The 19,173-nt window shown below is 35.0% G+C and overlaps 1 protein-coding gene across 6 annotated transcripts in view; it reads right to left on the bottom strand.

The window, feature by feature from the left end:
• Positions 1 to 19,173, bottom strand: part of NAALADL2 (N-acetylated alpha-linked acidic dipeptidase like 2) — a 1,313,911-nt gene that overhangs the window by 545,079 nt on the left and 749,659 nt on the right. For all 6 annotated transcript variants that reach the window (XM_027587309.2, XM_027587311.2, XM_027587310.2 and 3 more), the window contains one exon: positions 7,249 to 7,522. In XM_027587309.2, the coding sequence (XP_027443110.2) occupies positions 7,249 to 7,522 (274 nt within the window). The remainder of the gene's footprint in view (positions 1 to 7,248; positions 7,523 to 19,173) is intronic.

Genomic DNA, 19,173 nt, shown 5'->3' with positions numbered 1-19,173 from the left:
GTTATTTATTTTCTTATACGGGTAGAGATTAGATAGGGATGGAATTTCAGGAAATTTATCAATGAAGGAAAGAACAATAGTTAGGTGATACACAATAGTCAGTAGCAAGAGTTAGCTGGTACACACGCAGCTGAGCGGGGTGAGAGTATGTTGGTTGGTTGGTCTGCTTTTTCCAAAAAGGAGCCTTAAAAATATTTATAAACTGAAAAGAAGATTTGGCCCAATTGGTTGACAAATCCTAGAAACAAAAGTAGTATAGAGAAGATAGATCTAGATTATTCTTTCTCATCATGAGAATGGAGAATATAAATGAATGTAGAAGAGGTTAACCCTACTCCATTGACATTTCCATGAATATCAGCAATAACTGGTTATGAGAGTTTCTGCAACTTTATCACTTTCCACATGTTTAACTTATTTACTCTGTTTGCCTGCAGTCAACTAGGAAGATTCTTGAAATGAAGTAAAAAATAACAGCAGCAGCACTGGCTAACTGCTTTGGAGATAAGTAACCTGGAATGACTCAATCATGTCTCCTGGCATCAGGGTATAGGACAATTGGGACAGAGGGTCACTGTGTTGAGAGTCCAGGCAGGAAGCTGGTGGACCAGTCTCAGTTGCTCGAGAAAGAGGATGGAAGATCAGTTGATGTTTTGTAAAATGCTCCAAGTATCCCAGAAGGGGTTACATCGGACAGATAATTTTTTTTTAAAGATTTTATTTATTTATTTGACAGAGAGACACAGCGAGAGAGGGAACACAAGCAGGGGCTGAGAGAGAGGGAAAAAGCAGGCCTCCCACGGAGCACGGAGCCCGATGCGGGGCTCTACCCCTGCACCCTGGGATCATGACCTGAGCCAAAGGCAGATGCTTAATGACTAAGCCACCCAGGGGCCCCTCTGACAGGCAATTTGAGGGAATTCTTGGAAAAAGAATTTACCTCTTGATCTTCCAATAGTTCTGAGTGAAAGGTAAAGCTTATCTAAGGAACTTCCCCTTTCAGATGGAAACCGGAAGGGAGTTCTCTGCCCCTTACAATTCTGTTACTGACTTTTGAGTGGTCTCTGTAGCATTGTTCTTGCCTCTGTGTACCCTACCCGAATATTGTGGCCATGCTGTAATTGGAAAACCAGTTTCTTGCTGCTTACTGAGTGCAGAGAAGCTGTATGTTAGTAAAATGTATCTTGGTGTGTGTGTGGGGGGGGGGGGCAATCCGTGATGTGTAGATTTATAATTTTTGTGGTTTAAATATCAGACCAGAATTAGGAAAGACTCACAGAATGGACTTCCACTAGCCAGAACAAGCTGACTTGAACCATTCCAGCGCACCACTGGGACACCTGTACCTGGCCTTTTAAGCGGTAGAGCAGTGTATTACTCAGGGCTTTCCTAGGTGGCTGAAAACAGAAGCAGGTATACATTAGAGGTAGGAACTGAAGCTGGTGCCTAGGTCTTGGCAAAGTAGAAAGAGGAGAGAAGGAGAAGAAAGCAAGAGAGAGATGAGGGCAAGAGGAGTTCACAGAAAACTGCCAGCTATTAGAAAGTTGGACATTGAACATAGGGCTTTTGGGAGAGAGAGGAAGGGAGGGTTAGGAGGAGGACGGAAGTGGTCACGAGTTTATGACATGATAAAGGGGGATGGATATTTAACCATTTATGTCCTCTGTGCTAGACATTTTACTAAGGAGAGCGTATCAATTGTGTTCAGTCTATCTTCAGAAGATTCACATTTGGGAGGTACTTCTGCCCGTTTTATAGATGAGGAAACGAGTTTAGAATATTTAAATATCTTGCTATCGCTCACAGTAGTTTCGAGCACGCAGTTTGCAATTGCTTATCTAACTGACAGTTTCCCCTATTAGATGGCCAGCTGCATGCGCACAGTGTCTAGAGCTTTCTTATTGATCACTTTGTCCCCTGTGACTGGCACTTAAGAGGCACCCAGTATGCATTTGCTGAATGCTGAATGTTTCTTGTTAGATTAGCGAGACCCAGATAGCTAAACACTGGATTAGTCACCTAATCTTTCACCATCAAATTAAAATATAAGGAAAAACAAATTAATAATCACAGGGCACTTTATTTAATAAATGATACTCAACTTATTAAAGTAAGGATATTGAAGGAGTTGCAAATTCATTCAAGAGAATTCTTCCTAGAGGCCATGAAAGTAATGTGACAGAATTCTGCTTCTTTTAAAATCAATCAGATTAGTGTACTGAAATAGTACATAAACCTAGGGATCAACTTTTCCATAGATCTTTCTAGTTCTGAAAAAATTTAATTTGCAGCACCTACTGAAATGAGGTAAATTCTATCTGTAAGGTACATATTTAAATACGAGTACTTTATGGAGATTAAAATATAAATTAAATTTGCTGAGAATGTTACATTATCTTGTAACTTGGTAAGTGGCATGCTTTAAATCATGTCAACACTAAAAATAAAAATGCCGACCTAGAATTTTCTGCCAGATAACACTTAATTTTGATGATTCAGAATTTTAGAAATAACTTTGATCAAATTAGAACTTTGTAGTCAAATACTTTCTCACTAAAAATGCCATATTTGTTTTAATGAAGAGGGAAAGAAAATTCATTGCACTTCAACCGCTTAGCTGAATTCAGCTATCTTTTGTTTCAAAACTTTTATTTCATAAAATAGGCTTTTGTTCTCTTTCCCAGGTAGAAGATGTAACCTCTCTAACAAACGATTTAACTCTAGACAACATCTTGTGATAGGTCACTTCTGTATTTGTAAATGCTTCGGTCTAAATTTTAAATACAGGAAAAATATGTACTTTAAATATGTGGAAATTAACCCCAGGGTTATTATGTTCAAATACAAAAGCAGCAATTATGGAACTGTTTTGTTAACTAAGTTGGTTCATGCACAGAGTTCATGAAACCAGAAGGAAAATGTCATATTGGGCCAAGAAATTTTATGCAGATTTTTAAAAGGTAACAACATTATATACAAGTGTGCTCACAGCCATTTATCTCACAATTGTGCACTCACTGTTGACCAAAAGATGGATTCCACAAGGGAAAAGAAGGGAGACAAATAAAATGCAAAGTCATTTTCAACATCGAAAAATCGCTTGCACCAAGTTCACATTTTTCTGTTGGTGAGACAGTAGCTTCATCTCCTTACCCAGACAACAAAAGTTTAAATAATGCAATTCCATTCTATTCCTTTATTTAGCTTTCTGATAATTTTCTTATCTATAACAGGAAGCATTCACAGCCAAATGTATACAGTTCTGCCTTTTGCCATAACACTCGATAAGTTTGTTTTTGTTTAGGAATATTAAAAGAGAAAATAGATATCTGATTATAAGTTCTCCAAGGATTCCATGCAGTGGTTATGTTTTTTCTCTTTAAGACTACTTGATACAATTCAACATAGTGTTTAGATTTCATGTGTTACACTACGGGTTGATATTTTACAAGACGAAGACAAGCAATTCTTTTCAGGCGCAAGTGGACATGATTTGTCATTCTGCATTCAAAAATAAAATATTTACTCCTAGTTTCTTTGAGCCTTTAGTTTTAAATTAAAAATCAGATCAGATGTTATATGTATTTTTTTATTCATTCATACTTGACAAGGCATTTTCCTCCCTAATGATTAATATTTGTCATATTAAGCAGAAGACAGGAAGATTACATTCAGACAAATGATAAAAAGTTTGTACTTCCAAATCATGATAAATAGTTCTCATATTTTAATTTCTCCCATTTAAATGTGTTTATTTTAAACCACATAATAACAACAGCTAACACTTTCAGAGTGCTAAGTGCACTCAATGCACTCTCTACATGGTTTGCATCATTTTGGCCCACAACAACCAGTTGAGGTACTATTATTGTTCCCCTATACAGATGAGAACACTGAGGCTTAGAGAACCAAAATGAGCAACCCACAGTTGTGCAGCTAATAAGGCAGGATGCAACTCTGGGCTCTCTGAGGCATGGGGCACTGATAAAATGTGTTGATGACAACCTATCTTATGCACAGTTAATGAGTTGCTGAAAATAAGTTTCTCCATAAAATTGCATTATTTGTTTTTACTTTCAGACACAAAATAATACTTAACAGAAAGAAAATTCCCAAATCTATGAAGTGTATTAAAGTGAAAACAAATTCTCTGTTCAAAAATATAAGCACAGCTCAAATCTCACCAACCTATATTAAATATTGTTTCCTTTGCTTTTCTGAATCTGTGTGGGTTTCACAAATGACAAAAGAAATAATTGCACAGGAATTACATAAGGCCATATATTCTATTTTTAAAACTGACTAGACATTGTCAGCACTCACTACCAATGTCTTTACCAGTATGATGACATTATAGTTGATATTTATCTTTTAATAAAAATATAAATCATTGTTTATTCCCTGAAGCTAACCTCACTCACGTTAAATTATTTATGTATCCATTTTATATGTATTTTGCATCTGACAGGACAACTCTCCTTAGGACCCCTCTACTGACCCACCTGTCATTATGATGGGGTAAACAATGTCACCTTTCTAGCACACAAAGAATTACAAAAAAGTTGCAAAGTATACCATCCATCATGCTGGCACTAAGTAGGTTTTCCAAGTAGATCTCAGATATCACGAATGCTGTTTAGACTGTTACCAAAAAGCAACAATTGGAAGTTATACAAAGTAGTCATATGATGAATGGACATGACAGCTCTTCAAAGGAAAGGGGCACTCCTCTTTTACAAATAACCTTGTCAAAAGCAAAAATAGTGGGGAGCTTTGCTGGCAGTCAGACTAGAATAATTTAAGAACTTGTTAACGGCACAGCCTGATAGAAATTCATGCAAATACAATGTACTCAAAATCAAAAAGTAGGTAAGCCTGAATCATCAGCAGCAACCTCTCAAACTTGATTTTAATTAAGAGTGGTCTGAAGAGATACAGAAAATCACCCACACTCTATTAATTAGAATATGCGAGTTTCAATAATACATCGGTCTAAAATATGTACAGAAAATATATGCAAATATTCTATATGCATATAAAATAGTCACCTAGAAATTGCTTTGCTTTTGAAAATCATAATGCTAATATCGTTAAGTTCTTAAAAAATCAGCATCGATAAATTTATTGATGTAAGTATTTAAATTATTATGTACTTTGCATAATAGATTTGAATTATTAATATAATTCTAAAAATAGTTATCATTAGTGTCTTCATCTAATTTGCGTGGTTAATTTCTCAAATTACATTCTCCAAATACAAGGTGTTTGTTTTATCCATAATTGCATTTTAATTCCTTTAACACTACTCCCTTTTATTTAGGCCTGTATTTCAAACATAGAGTATATTTCTACATTGACAGCAAAGTTAATTTTTCCCTTTTAAAAGCTTCTTCAAATCTTTCTGAAGACTTCTTTCTTAAAAATGGTAGTTTTTATGGCATTTGTAAGTGCTAAATGGTCCCAAAATGACTTATGTCTTCATGGGCATTTAAGTAGTTCCATGGTTCTGTAGTAGACCTTGGTTTCTTTTATATGAAACAATGAAAATTGAAGCATTTATAACTGATAAAATAAATGTGTAGGAAACTCTTAGAGATGTGGCTACAAGGAAACACAAAAAGCCAACCCAACGGCCCAGCAGGTTATCAGAGGGCCCTCCTGAGGAAACAGGGACACAAGTTGTAATGTTACGGCTTTTCCATATCACCTAGGTCAAGGAATAATTAATAATTTGCCAGAGCAAATTGAAAAGCAAATAGATGGGGGTGATTCCAAGGACCCACTCGGGCTCCTGGGGGTTTTGTTGTTCTGGGTTTTGGACATGTTTTGCTTTGTTTTCAAGACAAGGAGATTACTGTGCTGAATCAACTGGGATAGAGAGGGTACTGGAAATGTGTGGGGGCTAATGAAGGTTTGAGAGTCTGAAGAAAATATGTGGGCTAACTTTAGAATCTTGACGAGATCAGAGCTTGTGAACCAACAAAAGGGTGCTGGCAGGCTCCCTCCCATCATTGCCTACTATAAACAGTATATATTTATCAAATCAAATTACATGAGTCCTACCCTAGAAATACTGCAGACATTTACGATTATATTAACTTTTAATTAATCATAAGGCTTTCTATGGTAGTGGTTATATGCAGTCCTTCTGCTAAAAGTCAGAGAATGACATAACGGAGTGCAAACAACGCTGAAGCACCAGTAAAAGAACTCTCTCCCCACCCTCTCCCCCCATAATGAAAAACAAACAAACAAAAAACAAAAATCAGGAATGTATCTGTGAAGTAACTTCAAATGATTTAAATATTTAATGTATTAATCAGAGTTAATAGATTCTGAAAAAGCTCTGCCAATAATTAACAATCAGAAACATATAATTATTTCATTTGTATTAAATGAGGCAATCTAAAGGTTTGTAAAAAAAACTAAATTTGTTTATTAAAATGGTATTTTTACATGGAGACAGAAAACCTTCCTATATAAAGGAAACAGGACCAATTATATATTATATCTAACTGGTATTTTGTCCTTACTGTGGGCTAGGCTCTGTTCTCCAAGGTTTCCATATATTAGCTAGTTTAATTTTCACAACAACCTTATAAAGTTGGAACTATTTTTATCCCCATCACAGAGATGAGGGAACTCAGCCCTAGATGGCTAAAGAAGAGCAGGTAATGAGGGAACTGAGATTTGAAACTCCCCGTCTGTGTGACTCTAGAAGGCACGTGCTTCAGCACTGAGCCAAAAAATTAGCTAAGCAGAAAAAGTAAAGCAATAGTCTACACCTGACTCCCTATCTCCTGTGTTTTCCACCAAGAAAGCAGAAGCACTGTATTTCAAATCTTAAATCTGTGAAAAATCACATCGATTTTCCACTCCATTTCTTGTGTGTGTACACAACTTCAAAACACAACTCCCTCCATTTCTCCCTTCTGCCCATGTCAATCCATTAAAATTTGCCTCTTCAAAACCCCCAAAAATAAAACAAACGCGTCCTAAGCAAATGTGAATAACTCGGTCACACATTCAACACTTTTGAATTAAATTCTTCTAACATGTTTTCGCTTTCAAAATATGACAAGAAAAAAGGTCAGGCAATCCAAGTCCCCTTCCCTGGCACCTCCACACTGAGAACATTTAATGGTCACTTTTTTATGTTGCGTCTTGCCAGTTAGTTCAATTTAGATGAAAGCTGTTGTTTTCTAATTCCATTTCACTATAAACGACAGAGACAAATGGTCATATTACCTCGAGAGTTCCTTTGGCAGAATAGGCTGCATATGAGTAGAGCAGATCTTGGCTGCTATGTGTTCTGGCTTCTTCGCTGCAGGGTTGGCCATTAGGACGAAAGCATTGGCCGCTGCTACCCAGAATCAGAGAGCTGGCAGACGGGCCTGCCAGATGAAGCAGCACGGAGTAATTTACAAACTGTACCTCTTCTAGGCCCAAAGAAGTCCAGTGAGTCTTAATCTTCTTTGAAATTTCTGTGTCATCTTCACTTTTGTACAGTTGTACCAAATTTCTGGAAGAAATTTAAAAAGCACACTCTAAGAAAAAGGAAAAAAAAAGTATTCTGTTGAGTTAACCATTTAATACATGAACATTTATTAATAGATGTGGGATATGAAAGATGAATGTGACAGGACACTATACAAGAAACTCAGAGTTTGTGGGAGCTGATGAGCCTACAGAGAAATTACACTAAATCAAAGCAGAATGAATTAAATTCTTAAATTAAGAACTCATAAAGTACTAGGGGATTGCAGAGAAGAGAGGGCTTAATGCCAACTAGTTCTTTTATCAGTTATGATCTTTCTATGGACATCAAAATAATCCATTTAAAACTCAGTTCCAAAGCTAGGAGTCATGCTGGTGGAGACAGTTTTGTATTGCAGTTAATATGATTCCATATAGAGTTATGTGATTAATACATAGCTATTGCTCTTTAAAATGATACAGACAGGGGCGCCTGGGTGGCTCAGATGGTTAAGCGTCTGCCTTCGGCTCAGGTCATGATCCCAGGGTCCTGGGATTGAGTCCCGCATCGGGCTCCCTGCTCCTTGGGAGCCTGCTTCTCCCTCTGCCTCTCTCTCGCTCTCTCTCTCTCTCTGTGTCTCTCATTAATAAATAAATAAAATCTTTAAAAAAAATAAAATAAAATAAAATAAAATGATACAGACAGAACACTTTTGATACAAATTACATGCCAAATTTCATGATCCTATGAGCACAATGATATTCAATAAAATTAGTATATCGCTGTAAAACCAACCACAGATTATCAAATCAATAAGAAATTATTTTTTGTGTGTGCTTGCTGTCGTCTATATATTTATTCCTATACCTGTTCCAAAATCCAGTGATACTATTTTTGCTTATGACATCCTAGAAGCCAAAAAAAAAAAATGTGCAGAACCCAGAACAAAATAAGATATGTGAAATTTAAAAATAATAATCCAGTAAAGTTTGTTTTGGGCTAGGATGCAAAGGGACCAGTTTCCTCTTTGGCAAAAATGTATCTTCTTATAAGAATTTTATTGTTATCCAAAACATTGCCTAAACAGATGTTACCTAAGTGGATACTATTTTTATTTCGGTTCATCACATTATTTTTCTCACACATATTTGATTCATTTAGGACCTTGTTTATTCAATAACCCCCAAATGAAACACATCTGGAAAAGGAATATGGAATATACACATCAGAAAAAAACACATATATAATAATATAGAGAAGCATTACCGGAGACAAAACGTAGGGCTCTTGACACAGCTAAAAGCTGCTAAACAAAAAGATGCAATAATAAATCATTTCCCAATTTTTTCCAAGGTTATTTCAATTTTTTTAATATGTAAGTTTGACCAATTATCAATTGGTCAAGTTAAGTTTTGTGAAAGAGCTGATTGAAAGAATTTCACTTTTTATTCTGAATAAGACTGGTCTGCCTTTTTTTTTTTAAGATTTTATTTATTTATTTGAGAGAGAGAGAATGAGAGATAGAGAGCACAAGAGGGAAGAGGGTCAGAGGGAGAAGCAGACTCCCCGCCGAGCAGGGAGCCCGATGCGGGACTCGATCCCGGGACTCCAGGATCACGACCTGAGCCGAAGGCAGTCGCTTAACCAACTGAGCCACCCAGGCGCCCAGACTGGTCTGCCTTCTGTGTGTGTATGTCTGTATGTGTGTGTGTGTGTTTGGCAGAGGAGGCTTTTTGTGTACTGACAAATGAAATTATATATATTTAAAGTGTACAATATCATTTGATATACATGTACATTATGAAATTATGACAATCTAATTAACATATCCATTACCTTTATGTGTGTGTTGTGTGTGTTGAAAACATTTAAGATCTACTCTCTTAGCAAATTTGAAGTATACAATGTAGTATTATTAACTACAGTCACTAAACAGTAGATCCCCAGAAATTATTCATCTTATCACTGAAGGCTTGTATCCCCTCGACCAACATCTCCCCTTTGCCTCACCCCCAGTCCATCGGCAACTATGATTCTATTCTGTTACTCTGAGTTTGTTTGTTTGTTTGTTTGTTTTTTAGATTACACACGTAAGTGATACTATCAGTATCTGTCTTTCTCAGTCTCTGTCTTATTGCACTTATCCTCTGAGATATCTGTGTTATCAAAGAAGGCTGCTTTAAGGTTGAATAATATTCCATTGCCTATCTATCCCACATTTTCCTTATCCATTCATTCATCCATGAGCACTTAACGTTGTTTTCATACTTTGGCTATTGTGAATAACGCTGCAATGAACATGAGTGCAAATATCTCTTCTGACTTCATTTCCTTTGGATATACACCCAGAAGTGGATTGCTGGATAGTATGGCAGTTCTAGTTTTAATTTTTTGAGGAACATCTATACTGTTTTCCATAATGGCTGTTCCAGTTTAGATTCCCATAACAAAGGTTATCTTTTCTTCATATCCTTACCAACATGTTGTTTTTATTGTTCTCTTTTGCTTTTTATCTTTTTTTTTCTGTTTTATTTTTTTAATAATAGACATCCTAATAGATTTAAGGCGGTATCTCATTGTGGTTTGTATTCCCTGATGATTAGTGATGCTGAGCACCTTTCATGTATCAGTTGGTCATTTGGGCATCCTTTTCAGAGAAAAGTCTATTTAGGTCCTTTACCCATTTTTTAATTGGACTATTTGTGGTTTTTTGCTACTGAATTGTGTAAGTTCCTTATATATTACAAATATGAACCCCTTGTCAAACATATGTTGCGTAAGTATTTTCTCTCATTCCAACAGGTTCTTTTCATTTTCATGCTCTTTCCTTTGCTGTGCAGAAGCTTTTTAGTTTGATATAGTCTCACTTGTTTATTGTTGCTTTGTTGCCTGTGCTTTTGTTGTCATATCAATAAAAAAAAAAATAACTGCAAGGACGAATGTCAAGAAATATTCCCTTGCTTTCTTCTAGGGGTATTGCAGTTTCAGTTTTACATTTAAGTCTTTAATCGGTTTCAAGTTAATTTTTTGTGAATGGTGAAAGATAGGAGTTCAATTTAATTCTTTTGCATGTGAATTTCAGTTTCTCAACACTATTTATTGAAGAAACTATTCTTTCCCTATTGTCTATTCTGGTTCCTTTGTTGAAAATTAATTGACCAATTATGTATATATTTATTTCTGGGCCCTCTATTCTGTTGCATTGATCTATCTTTGATCATTGGATCTGTTTCATTGGTCATTTTTGATTAAACAGATCACAGATCAGTTTTTATGCCGTACCATAATATTTTAAATACTATAGCCTCATAATATAGTTTTAAGTCAAGAAGTATGATGTATCCAGATTTGTTCTTTCTCAAAATTGCTTTGGCTATTCAGGGGCTTTTCTGGTTCCATATAAATTTAGGGTTGTTCTATTTCTGTGAAAAATGCCATTGGAATTTTGATAGGGATTGCACTGAATCTGTAGATTACTTTGGATAGTATGTTCAGTATATTAACAGTATTAATTCTTCTAATCCAAGAACATGAGATAGACTTCCATTTATTTCTATATTTTTTTCAGTTTTTTTTCACCAATGTCTTATAGTTTTCAGTATACAGGTATTTCACCTCCTTGGTAACATTTATTCCTAAGTGTTTTATTGTTTTTAGTGTTACTATAAATGGGATTGTTTTCTTAATTTCTTTTTCACATAGTTTGTTGCTAATGTGTAGAAATTCAATTGATTTTTAATTAATTTTCTATCCTGCAACTTTACTGAATTTGTTTATTACTTCTAATAGTGTTTTTGTGGAAGCTTTAAGGTTTTCTGTATATAAAATCATGTCATGTGTGTCATGTGTAAACAGACAATTCTACTTCTTTCTTTCCAATATAATAAGATTTATTTATTTGTTTATTTATGCCTAATTGTTCTGGCTGGGACTTCCAGTAATATATTGACTAGAAGTGGAGAGATTGAGCATCTTTGTCTTGTTCCTAATCTTAGAGGAAAAGCTTTTAGCTCTTCATCGTCAAGTCTGATGTTAGCTGTATGCCTGCCTTTACTAAAGTATTCCTTCTTTTCTCTATACTTGACTTAATGAAAGTTTTTATAATGAAAGGATGTTGAATTTTGCCCTATGCTTTTTTTCTGCATCTATTGAGATGTCATACGATTTTTATCCTTCATTCTGTTAATATGGTATACCAAACTTACTGATTTGCATATTTTCAACCATCCTTTTATCTCAGGAATAAATCCCACTTGCTCATAGTGTATGAGCCTGTAAATACGCTGTTGGATTCTGTTTGCTAGTATTTTATGTGGGGATTTTTACAGCAAGGTTCATCAGCATACTGACCTATAATTTTCTTTTCTCATAGTATTCTTGTCTGGCTTTGGTATTCATGTTAATATTGGCCTCAGATCATGAGTTTCAACTTTTTGGAAGAGTTTGAGAAGGACTAGCATTAATTCTTCTTTAAATGCTTGGTAGAATTCACTAGTAAAGCCATCTGATCCTGGGCTTTTCTTGGTTTGGAGGTTTTTGATTATTGAGTCAATCTCCTTTCTAGTTATGCATCAATTCCGATTTTCTATTTCTTCATGATTCAGTCTTGGGAGGTTGGTTGTATGTTGCTAGGAATTTAGCCATTTCTTTTAGGTTGTGCAATTTGTTGGCATATAATTGTTCACAGTCGTCTCATGTTTCTTTATATTTTTGTGGTGTCGGTTGTAATATCGCCATCATTATTTCTAATTTTGAGTTTTCTCTTTCGTCTTATTTAGTCTAGCTAAAGGTTTGTTAATTTTATCTTTTAAAAAGAAAGTTCTTAGTTCCATTGATTTTTTTCTATTGTTTTCCTAATTTCTATTTCACTTATATCTGCTCAGATCTTTGCTATTCTCTTCCTTTTGCTAACTTTAGGCTTAGTTGGTTCTTCTCCTAGTTCCCTGGGGTGTAAAGTTAGGTTGCTTATTTGAGATTTTTTTTTCCTTAATGTAGGCATTTATCTCTATAAACTTTCTCTTAGAACTGTTTTTGCGACATCCCATAAATTTTGTATGTTGTTTCCATTTTTGTTTGTCTCAAGATTTTTTTTTTTTAATTTCCTTTTTGATTTTTTCCATGACACATCAGTTGTTCAGGAGTATGTTGTTTAATTTCTACCTATTTTCATTTTCCCATTTTCATCCTGTTATTATATTCTAGTTTCACAACATTGTAACCAGAAAAGATATTTGGGGGGTGCCTGGGTGGCTCAGTTGGCTAAGCATCTGCCTTTGGCTCAGGTCATGGATCTCAGGGTCCTGGTATCGAGACCCAAGTCAGGCTCCCTGTTCAGTGGGGAGTCTGCTTCTGCTCCCCCACCCAGCTCATGCACTCTCTCTAATAAATAAAATCTTTTAAAAAAAGAAAAGATATTTGGTATGATTTCAAACTTTTTAAATTTCTTAAGACTTGTTTTGTGCCCTAACATATGATCTATAATGGAGATGTTCTCTGTGTGCTTAAGAATGAGTATTCTGCTGCTGTTGGATGTAATGTTTAGTATATGTCTATTAGGTCCATTTGGTCTAAAGTGTAGTTCACATCCAACATTTCCTTATTGATTTTCTTTCTGAATGAGATACCCACTATTTAAAGTGGGGTACTGAAGTCTACTATTGCATTGCTATGCATTTCTGCCTTTAGGTATGTTAAAATTTGATCAGTATAGGGGTTCCAATGCTGGGTGCATGCATATATTATTGTTTATTCTCTTGATGAATTGAAACCCATTATATAGTGAACCTCTTTGTTTACTTACAGTTTTTGGCATGTCTATTTTGTCTCTTATAAGATTGCAGGGATCCTCAGAGGCGAAGGCTGTGGGGTATGCAGTGGTAGTAAGGCTGTTCAGAGCAAAGGCTTCTGGGAACTTCCTGTTTCCTTTTCTCCCACAGGGGATATTGTGGCCAAGGATGTATCTTAGTTCCTGGTCAGCGTGCAGCACCCTTGCAGTGATGGTGACATTGGATCTGATGCATGGGCACTCTTAGAGCAATCACAAAGCCAGGGTCTAGAGTATAGGCACTTACAGAGTGACAGTGGCTCCTGAGGTCTAGGGCTCTGGCAAGCCCACAGCAGCAGTGACTCCAGTGCCTAAGCCACAGGTATACACAAAGCGGCAACTATATCCAGGTCTAAACTGTGGGTACCTGTAGAGCAGCCATGGCTCAAGGGTCAAGGAATGTGCATGCATGGGGGGGGGGGGGTGGCAGCTCTGGTCCTATGGATTGTGCAATAGTAGCTCTTTCTGGTGGAAGAGGGCACAGTAGCATCACCTTCTCCTAGGAATTTGTGGCAGTGATAGCTTTTGATTACCTCAGTGGTGAAAGCTCCTGGTGTCCTCTGATGATCAGGCCATTGAAGTTTGTGCCAATGAACATTATGGAGTTTCCACTGTGAAAGCTGCGGGGAGTCTGTGGCTGAGGCCCTCCGTGGCAAAGACAGCTAGAGTCCTCCACACAGTTGGCCACTGGGAACCACAGTGACATCTACTGCATGGTTGATACTAATAGCCTCTACCTTTCTTCTTGGTTCCTAACCATTTCTGGATGTCTCAGCTAAGCTGAGCTCCACAATCCTTTCTGTATAGTTAATCTCCATTTCTGGCTCCATTGTGTTGCTCTATGTTCTTAACTGGACTCTTGAGTCCTCCTAAGGCTATTTTATTTCTTGGCTAGCTCATTGTTATTTCTGAGGAGATGAAGGTTGGCATAGCCTACTCCCTCATCGAGGTCTCTATCCTGTTCTTTTGTTGCTATATCTGATTTCTGTATCCCCAGCCTCTTACTTTACTGCCACTGAAGTTCTCTCTGCACTATTGAGGATAGAGCAAGTAAACTGAGTTGAAACCTAACTCAGTTTGAAGAGAAAGTTATTTAGAAAGATGCATCAATAATGTTCTTTTGTAGTATGTGTAGAGTTGCAAAACACATATCTTATTTATTCAAATTTATCTGTATATGGTCAACATCAATAGAAAAAAAGCAAATTTTCATTTAGCCTTTTGGTTTGTGTGTTTGTTTGCTCTTCTTCTTGGTTAATTGATGAGCATGAATCTACCTCTGAGTATGTAGAATGTTTAATCTGCCATTTATTTTGCTGATCTCAGTTCCAAAGTGCTTTATGGTATAAGCAACTCAAAAAAAAAAAAAAAAAACAGTAAATTTTTTAGGTGTATATATTATACAAGATGGCCTCAAAAAGTAAATCAAATATTTCTTTAGGGGCTCAACTGAAGAATTAGTAATTTGTTCCAATGCTGGAGAATTTCTAAATATTATTAAGTACTAAGCTAAAATTCCTGAGGAGAGGATATCGACATTTTCTACCTCACTCTGAATTGAAGGGATATATACTTTTTGTACTATAATTTCATTTTTTAATATCATGAACAAATTGACTATAAAAGAACATATAACATACAAAATATAAAGAATAATGAAGGAACAACCCATCTTATGAAGTATAACATCTCTGATATTATTGAAGCCCCTTCAGTACTCTTTATTTCATCATTTACCTTGGCCCCCTAGGGTAACCACCCCCCCAATCTGATTTTTTTTTTCCTTTTTTACTTCTCATTGCCTTCTTTGTATAGATTTAATATTTAGGTACGCATATGGCCTTAACAATTCACCTCTTATTTTTTTGAATGCTTGCTTTTATATAGTTGGCATTTTATATATGTATTCATTTTTTCCATCTTTATTGAGAGATAATTGGTATAAAACATTGTATAAGTTTAAGGTGTACAACATATTAATTTGATACACTTATTGTTGCAAAATGATTACCACTGTAATGTTAGCTAACTTCTCCACACATCACATAACTATCATTTCTTTTTTGTAGTGATAACATTTAACATCTAGTCTCTTAGCAACTTATAACATGGTGATTATAGCTAATATATGCATTCTTTTGTGATTTGCTTTTTTTCACTTACTATGAAGTTTCTTAGATTCCTCCTCATTTATTTATTGATTTCCTGAGATAAATATTTTAAAATTGTTCCCAGTTTTCCATTATTATAAATATGAGGAAGTTATAATACAAGCAAGAAAGGAAGACAATAAATCATTAGGTAAACTATTTACTTTTTAAAAGGAGAAAATAGACAAAATTAGAAAATAACCAACACACAGAAGTAACTTAAAAAAAAAAACTATGAGAATATCTACACAGCTCGATGTAAATCAACTTTCTATTAACATCTGGATGATAGAATACTTCCTTTGTCCCCCAGATCCTCTCTCTGCCTGATATTTCCTGAATGCTTAGAAGGCCAACATTTATGGACCTTTATCAGGCCCTCTGGCTTCCAGTCAGTTTTAGATTCAGTCAATGGGAAATGCATAAGAGACTTTTTCATCCCTAGATCTTTTCTTCTTCCATGAAAGGGCACAAGAAAAAAAATAAAGGAAGGTTCTTGTTCATATTTCCTGATAGACATATGCAAGAGTTTCTTTAGGCAAGGAAGGCATATACCTGTATATAAGAAGTGCCAAAATGCTTTTATTTATTTATATTAAAGATTTATTTACTTAAGTATCTCTGCACTTAATATGGGGCTTGAACTCAGGAGCCTGAGATCAAGAGTCACATGTTCTACCAACTGAGCCAGCCAGGCACCCTGCCAAAAAGCTTTTAAAAGGGTTTTGATTACATTCCTATCTGCTCTGCATGAGAGTTCTGACCTTCCATTCCTCACCAACACTTGATGTTGTCCTTTATTTTATTTCATTTTATATTTTTGCCAATGTGGCAGGTGTGAAATTGTATATCATTATTTGTTTAACTCAAAGTACCTTTACTGGGTTGCAGGGTATGCTATGCAATTTTACAAAACGTTTTATACCACCAGCAATTTTTAAGAGGTCCTATTTTCAGTGTATCTAATTTTTGCTAACCAATGAGCATAAAATTGTATACCGATGTGTCTTTCACTTACATTTCCATAATTACTAATGAGGATCTTTTCATTTATTATTTAGCTATCTATGTTCCCTTTCCTGTGCTGTGACTATGTTTTTGCCCATATTTATGCAAGTTTTTCTATATTCTGGAAAATTCTTCATAGGTCATATATGACACTGTGTTCTACCAGTTTTGGGCTTCTCTTTCATTTTCAATGTCTTGTCCTATGATGAATAGAAGTTCGTAATTTCAATGTAATTTTAATATAATGCAATGGTCTATACACTTTTTTGACGTGCTTATGAAATTCTTCTCAAACCTGGTGTGAGAAAATGATTCTAATTTTTCCTAAAGTTTTAAGGAATTTGTTTTTAAACATTTCCGTGTTTACCTAGAATGGGTTTATGTGTATTGTGAATTCACTATCACTTTTTTTCCATATTAATAACCATTCTAGTACCCTTGGTCAAACTCTTCACCAATGTGCAATGGCATTTCTGTCATTCATGAATTTCCATATGTGTGTGGGTCTGTCAGGGATCCCCCAATCAATTCCAATTCCATCTTTTTGATCCATCTCCATTATAATATGTTATTTTAATTAGTTTGACTTTCCAATACATGTTAATATTCAGAATGACAAGTCCTCCTACTTATACTTCCTCAAAAACATCTTCACTATTTTTTTTCTCTTACATATTAATAATGGAATGAGCTTATCAATTTCCTTGTCAAGATTGTATCTGGAATTACCCTGAGACTGAAGATCAATTTGAGGATCAATTTGAGGAAGATCAATTTGTCATCCTTATAATAACATAAAAATAAGTCCTTAATATATCAAATAGTAGTCAATGCTAATATAAAATGTTTTAAAAATATTTTTCTGCTTATTACTGGTACTGAGGAATACTATTCTGTTCTATCAAATAATCCTGCTAAATTCCCTTACTAATGATAATAGTCCTTGAGTTTTCTACATTAAAAAAAGTTATGTGATAAGCAAATAATAAGGGTTTTATTACTTCCTTTCTAGTCACTTATAGATACTATTACTATTTTTATATTACATTGCAGATTAAAACCTCCAGAAAATATTTAATAAAATATTTAATAAGGTGTGATAATGGTCATCTATTTCATATTCCAAATATCAGGTTAAAGATGTTCCTCCCATTCTTATTTTGATAAAAGATGTTTTATGAATCAGTATTAAATTTTATCATAAATTCTGATGCATTTATTAAGAATCATATTATCCTTTTCTTTAACATAATGGATTATAGTAGTTGATTTTTTAGCATTCAAACTTGCATTCCTAGGATTAACTTTTACTTAGTAGAATGCATTATAATATTTGGCTATTATGTGATTTATTTTGCCAACATCTTGTTTATAATTTTCATTTCTATTTTTAAAAGTAAAGTTGATAGACAATATTCCCCTCTGGCATCATTTCTGCCTGATTTTGGCTTGAAGTTATACAAACCTCATAAAATGAGATAGAGGGTGTTCCTTCTTGATCTGTTCTCTGGGAAAGCTTGAATGTGATTATAATTTTTGAAATATAGAAATCATTCTTAAACTGGGAGAGTTTGAATTTGATTATAATTTTTGAAAGATAGGAATTATTTTTAAACTAAACAATGTCTGTACTTGAGAGAACTGTGAACTACTGATTCAATGTCTTTAATGCTATAAGAATTTTATTATTTCTTCTTTGAATCGTAGCTCTTCCATTGCTCCCTGTGCCACCGGCTATTAATCCTCAAAGTTCTAAGTTTCTGGATTCATCACTTGCCGCAGCGCTCTTTCCTCAGTTTTGGTCCCCTTGAGGATTTCCTTTACTATTCTGTTAGCTCAGGATAGCAGCATTTTAAAGGAAGTTTATGTATACATTATCTACGTGTTTTTGAGAATATTTGTTTTTAAATAGTACCAAAACCAGAAATACACTAACTTGAGTACCCAACTTCCATGTAAGACATGGTTTCTTTGTAAATATTGATTGCTATTTCCACAATATCCACGCAGGGAAACTCTGCAAAAGTAGTTAAGAATTATGATTCATGTTCTTGTTTTTGGTTTTTTTCACAGACCTATAATTAGATAATTTATTCAAGGTTGATTGATGTGGTATCATTTTGCACATTGCCCTACCTGAAATTATTCAAATCTTCCATATATTTTTTTAAGATTTTATTTATTTATTAGAGAGAGAGAGAATGAGAGATAGTGAGCACGAGAGGGAAGAGGGTCAGAGGGAGAAGCAGACTCCCTGCTGAGCAGGGAGCCCGATGTGGGACTCGATCCTGAGACTCCAGGATCATGACCTGAGCCGAAGGCAGTTGCTTAACCAACTGAGCCACCCAGGCACCCCACAAATCTTCCATATTTTGATGGTTGACTGGATTTAAGGGAAAATGAAACCTCTTTATAGTAATCTGAAGAGAACCACTATATCTATACATCTATATAAAGTATCCTGAAAAATGTTAATGAAGTTTTTGTATACACATGGTTATAAAATCACTGGTCTTTTAAAAATGATAGAGGGAACAATATTTTTAATAAACATTACCTAACATTTCAAATCATAATAAGTTAATAAATACTTGTTCAAATCAAATTTTCCTAAGACTACTTTTTAATTCTGTTGTCTTTTAAAACTGTATTTTAAATTTGTCAAATTATTTATAATGATCTTGTCCTCCCCCCAAAAAGACTTGAGGAGGCTA

Source organism: Zalophus californianus, chromosome 1, assembly GCF_009762305.2.
Source record: "Zalophus californianus isolate mZalCal1 chromosome 1, mZalCal1.pri.v2, whole genome shotgun sequence".
In the NCBI taxonomy this organism is placed as follows: Eukaryota; Metazoa; Chordata; class Mammalia; order Carnivora; family Otariidae; genus Zalophus; species Zalophus californianus.
Note: the sequence above shows the minus strand (reverse complement) of the source record. Positions and strands in the feature narration are given on the sequence as shown.